A 5,906-nucleotide genomic window follows, 5' to 3' on the forward strand; every position below is an offset into this window, starting at 1 on the left:
TGTAGGATGATCAACTAGTCTATTGTAATGTGCTGATACACTAAATATGACTAAAGTAACCAACATGTAGCCTATACTGACCAAAACATGTCCTGAAACTCAATCTACACACAAAAACATGTGCAGTGTATAACATTAGAAACATCTATACAGAAATGAGTCAGGGTTTTCTAAGGAAATATTTATTGAAAATTCAAATGTACATTTAGTATGGTACACGTTCAGTTTCACTACACTAACCTGTGGGCGTTGTTTCATATCCCCAATAATAACACAATTATCTTTACAATGAACTTAACTTATTGAAAACGCTTGAAACATAAGCAAACCAATCACAACTCTTGACACCACACATTTCACAATTTGTATTATGCTGTGAATATTTATTTGTTAAAAATATGTATACAATCAAGTGACAAAAAAACACATTTTGAAGACGTAAAAACGGGAGACCTTATTGTCAACCAAGTTACTGTATTATAAACAAAGTGATTTCAAAAAAGCGATTCTTTCAACCTCTCAGTAATAATCCATTTACATTTTTTCCCCCCCTAACATTTTAAATTAAAAAAAAAAATCCACAAATTAAAGTTGTTAAAAAAGAAACTTCTGGTCTGCAACCAAACCAGTTTTAGACAGTGCTAGTGTCGGTTAAATATATCAGGGCCAAATGCTTGACAAAACTGTGTTGACAAAACTCACCAATACCAACATAATTAACGCTGTGCTAAGTTGAACAGAAAATAAATAAAGTGCTCGACATACAGCTTGATTCATAATTATTCAGCAACACCTCTCTAGTATGGTTACATTAAGCATATTTAATATCACTTGATATACAGCAGATTATTATAACTCTAAAAGTAATACATCTAAATATATATATATTTTTTTTATGTAAAAATATTTATTTCCACAAAAGGCACAAAGACAGGGAATGTATTTATGTACAAAATGAGGCACAATTTGATGTCTGAATTCATGTGTTAATGTTGGACTAAATACTCTCACGTTTTACCTACAAATAAATAGAGTGGGGCTGGCTTCGAGTCAGATCTAATTCCTACACTAGGTACGTACGCCCCACAAGGCCACAGTTAGATACACAAAATCGAGATACCACATACTTGCGCCGAGTTACAAATTGCGGGGCTGCACACGTTTGCTTATTTTTGCTACACAAGTTCACCTAGTTGTAGTTATTGTGTATCAGCTAGTTGTAGTTATTGTGTATCAGCTAGTTGTAGTTATTGTGTATCAGCTAGTTGTAGTTATTGTGTATCAGCTAGTTGTAGTTGTTGTCTATCAGCTAGTTGTAGTTGTTGTCTATCAGCTAGTTGTAGTTGTTGTCTATCAGCTAGTTGTAGTTATTGTGTATCAGCTAGTTGTAGTTATTGTGTATCAGCTAGTTGTAGTTATTGTGTATCAGTTAGTTGTAGTTATTGTGTATCAGTTAGTTGTCGTTGTAGTGTATCAGCTAGTTGTAGTTGTAGTGTATCAGCTAGTTGTAGTTATTGTGTATCAGCTAGTTGTAGTTATTGTGTATCAGCTAGTTGTAGTTATTGTGTATCAGCTAGTTGTAGTTATTGTGTATCAGCTAGTTGTAGTTATTGTGTATCAGCTAGTTGTAGTTATTGTGTATCAACTAGTTGTAGTTATTGTGTATCAGTTAGTTGTTGTGTATCAGCTAGTTGTAGTTGTTGTCTATCAGCTAGTTGTAGTTGTTGTGTATCAGCTAGTTGTAGTTATTGTCTATCAGCTAGTTGTAGTTATTGTCTATCAGCTAGTTGTAGTTGTTGTCTATCAGCTAGTTGTAGTTATTGTGTATCAGCTAGTTGTAGTTATTGTCTATCAGCTAGTTGTAGTTGTTGTCTATCAGCTAGTTGTAGTTATTGTCTATCAGCTAGTTGTAGTTATTGTGTATCAGCTAGTTGTAGTTATTGTGTATCAGCTAGTTGTAGTTGTTGTCTATCAGCTAGTTGTAGTTGTTGTCTATCAGCTAGTTGTAGTTATTGTCTATCAGCTAGTTGTAGTTATTGTGTATCAGCTAGTTGTAGTTATTGTGTATCAGCTAGTTGTAGTTATTGTGTATCAGCTAGTTGTAGTTATTGTGTATCAGCTAGTTGTAGTTATTGTGTATCAGCTAGTTGTAGTTATTGTGTATCAGCTAGTTGTAGTTGTTGTGTATCAGTTAGTTGTAGTTGTTGTGTATCAGCAACAAGTTGCCAGTGCAGTAGAGCTGCACGGAGCGCCTCTGCAGCCCCATCTCACGGCAGCACTTACAGAACCTGGCGTACGTGTTGATGTTGTAGTTATAAATACTGGCCGACGGACACTTCCCGTCACATGACACTATGTTGACCTGGAGGAAAAACCAACAACAAAATGTAACAAGGGGGATGTAATGCTAAATGTGAATATCCTAATCCTGCCGACTACGCCAAATGTAGCATTAAGAACAGTTCGTAGCTGATCTACGCCCAGTAAAATGACCTTACCTCTTTAATCCAGGTGGCATAGATGGGCTATGAATTATCCTTAATGCTACATAAAGATGAGCTTTTCCGTTTTTTTCATGACATCATGATACAAGCCGTTATCGTGATGAAGATATTGCTCAACTATCGTGGCACAATAATCCATGACGGGCTTGACCCACCTACTCATCCAGAAACAAGTTTCCCAGACATAGTGCTGCTCCTACATTTTGATGTAACATTTATTTAACCAGGTCAGAAACAATTAAGACAAAAAAACGTACCGGTCTGTTACTGCGACAGTCGTTCTTCCGTATCGTCATCCTTACTGTCACCTTCTGACAGGACTTCCCATCTTCTTTACCTGCAGGGTTCACAAATACAATGACCACACATCACATCAGTCTTAATCTGGTTCTGACCACACATCCCATCAGTCTGAATCTGGTTCTGACCACACATCCCATCAGTCTTAATCTGGTTCTGACCACACATCCCATCAGTCTGGATCTGGTTCTGACCACCACACATCCCATCAGTCTTAATCTGGTTCTGACCACCACACATCCCCTCAGTCTTAATCTGGTTCTGACCACCACACATCCCATCAGCCTTCATCTGGATCTGGTTCTGAAGAACAACCATTAGACCAGAACTCTGATCTGCCAGCCGTATAGAAAGGAAGAACAAACCATGAAGGAAAACATGAACAGAGAGCGACAGAGGGAGCAAAAACAGTACAACTGTTGTCATGCTGTCAGAAGGTAAATGGTACATAAAGACACAAGGCTTTTGTTAGCTACAATACCCCACGGCGTTACTGTTGTTTTTAATATGAAATAGTTTAGGGAGGCCAGAAATATTTCATACTTGAATATCAATTCTATGAGAGGTCTGCGATGCTTAAGCCGATTGGTTAATCCTCTGTGTAGATGAGGCGTCAGTGTCAACAAAAACAAACATGTTAACCAACGTGTAATTCCATCACAGAATTCTTTCCCCCACGTAGCGGCCCAGTCAATCAACCAAAATGTGTTACTAAGAACTCTATGTGATGATAACATGTTATTACCCTCTGTACCTATTGACAAGGGTCTACTTTCAACTACTTCAAGCAGAAGACATAATGTTGACAATCTAACGGTTATTAGACTGACATTATGTGTATGCCCAAATATTTTTTTGCAATAGTTTATGACCCCCCAAAAAATAAGAAGCATGACAAATGACATATCCTTGTTACAATGCATGGAGCTAATGTAATATCTTACATTTATCGCCTAGTAACACGGATACGTCAGTTATCGTAAGAGTGAAAAGCCCACTTTAACCTTTAATAAAAGTATGAATTATTTTAAAAAGTTTCAGAAACAAAACAGATACCCTTTCACCAGAATCCATCTAGTACTTGTTAGCAGTTGATGTTATTGTTTGGGTAATATGGCATAAAATATTCCAGTGCTACTGCACATCATTTTTCAGGAAGACTAGGATGGGGGAAACTATGCAAGTATGACATACATAAAGAGGATCACGCAATTATTTTATAAATGGATACAAATTTATACCATATTAGGCAAAAACATTAGCGACAGTACAAACCCCCACACCAGTGTTCAGCAGTACTAAAAGATGACCTACTACAGTTCAAGACACACACTATGCAGACGTCTAAACGACTGCAGACTACTCGGCCACTACCAACAGTACATTGGAGATCAACAATGCACTGCCCCGACAGTGCAAAATGGGGAAAGATTTAGCTGTGTCATGTGATCTACAGAGGACAATTGGAGGAAAAATGGCAACAAAATAGTGGATGACAACAACAACAAAAAAAGACAAAAAATAGTCTGTTTTGACTTGTCCTGTACTGTAATTGTTTCTGTAAAAAAAGAAAAAGGGGAGTACATTGTTGGATATCAACAATGGTGCTGGCAAGCCTCGTTGTCTCATAGAGCTCTATATCCATGACGGGTACCTCGTTCACAGTTTGTGTTAACTGTGGGTGTCAGGGGACTAACAGGGAAGGGAAAGAGAGAATATCCGGTACCTGGGGGGGGGATTGGTACATGGTCAGCTTGCACACGGGAACACACAAAAATGAAGAAAAGTAACCCAACTCTATCTATCTAGTTCTATATGCTTTTCAATGAAGTTACCGTAAATACTGTAGTAGCATTTATAGTTACAATACTGGGGGTTGTTAAAACTGTTGGTTTACATTTGTACATTGGTGTGTGAACCAATTCATGTATGGATGTTGAATTCCTCTGAATACGCCCAGTGTGGCCTTTGGCAGTAACGGTAACATGGATGTCAGATTAGATTATTTTGCTTGTAAAGTTTATGTTGCTTATTTTCACTGACAAGCATCTGTTTCTATTACTTTGAATAGACCCTTTGGGGGGGACATAGGAGCCACAACATCATATTGCTGTAGGTATTGCCTAAAACAGTAGGTAGTTTCCTCAAATGGGGGGGGGGAAACAATATATTTTCAGCATAAGCGGAGTGAGAAAATGACTGATTGAAGTGGTGAGGTCATAAACTGAATGACAAACATGTACTGGGAAACACACGCTAACAGACAAACAAGTAACAAAGATTAACTTCAGAAGAAGAAGGTGGGGAGAGACTAAACATGGGCGTACAGGGAGAGACTAAACATGGGCGTACAGGAAGAGACTAAACATGGGCGTACAGGAAGAGACTAAACATGGGCGTACAGGAAGAGACTAAACATGGGCGTACAGGGAGAGACTAAACATGGGCGTACAGGGAGAGACTAAACATGGGCGTACAGGGAGAGAATAAACATGGGCGTACAGGGAGAGACTAAACATGGGCATACAGGAAGAGACTAAACATGGGCGTACAGGGAGAGACTAAACATGGGCGTACAGGGAGAGAATAAACATGGGCGTACAGGGAGAGACTAAACATGGGCGTACAGGGAGAGAATAAACATGGGCATGCAGGAAAACACTAAATATGGGCGTACAGGAAGCTACCCAGAAACTATAGCTGGACAGGTTGTCTTTCTCTTTACTCACATGTCTTGCAGCATCCATCCATGTAACTTACAATGGTTCCACCAATCTAGAGTGGAGACAACAGTGACATCTCAGGGGTTAAAGGTCAACTAAAATAACATCAGAGAGAGGTAGTAGTGTTACAAAGACTGACCAAAACATGTGTGTATATATATGTGTGTGTATGTGTGTGTATCAGCTAGATCTAACTAAATCAAGGGGTTGGTAACCTGATGGTGTTAATCAAGGGGTTGGTAACCTGATGGTGCTAATCAAGGGGTTGGTAACCTGATGGTGCTAATCAAGGGGTTGGTAACCTGATGGTGCTAATCAAGGGGTTGGTAACCTGATGGTGCTAATCAAGGGGTTGGTAACCTGATGGTGCTAATCAAGG

At 38.7% G+C, this 5,906-nt stretch overlaps 1 protein-coding gene across 1 annotated transcript; it reads right to left on the reverse strand.

The window, feature by feature from the left end:
* Positions 1-218: 218 nt before the first annotated feature.
* On the reverse strand, positions 219-5,575 carry LOC139553413 (otogelin-like protein). The gene is made up of 3 exons (XM_071365713.1): positions 5,534-5,575; positions 2,762-2,841; positions 219-2,362 (listed from the first exon to the last, which is right to left on the reverse strand). Exons 1-3 carry the CDS (start codon positions 5,553-5,555, stop codon positions 2,192-2,194), a joined length of 273 nt encoding a protein of 90 aa, XP_071221814.1. The 5' UTR covers positions 5,556-5,575; the 3' UTR covers positions 219-2,191.
* Between the last annotated feature and the right edge of the window lie 331 nt (positions 5,576-5,906).

Source organism: Salvelinus alpinus, chromosome 2 (genome assembly GCF_045679555.1).
Source record: "Salvelinus alpinus chromosome 2, SLU_Salpinus.1, whole genome shotgun sequence".
NCBI classification, from domain to species: Eukaryota; Metazoa; Chordata; class Actinopteri; order Salmoniformes; family Salmonidae; genus Salvelinus; species Salvelinus alpinus.

Coding starts and splice junctions, on each gene's coding strand:
- LOC139553413 (XM_071365713.1), bottom strand. CDS start 5,555: ATGGATGGATGCTGCAAGACAT. Junction 2,842..5,533: donor GGATGGATGCTGCAAGACAT/GTGAGTAAAGAG, acceptor TGAACCCTGCAG/GTAAAGAAGATGGGAAGTCC. Junction 2,363..2,761: donor ACTGTCGCAGTAACAGACCG/GTACGTTTTTTT, acceptor TTTTTCCTCCAG/GTCAACATAGTGTCATGTGA.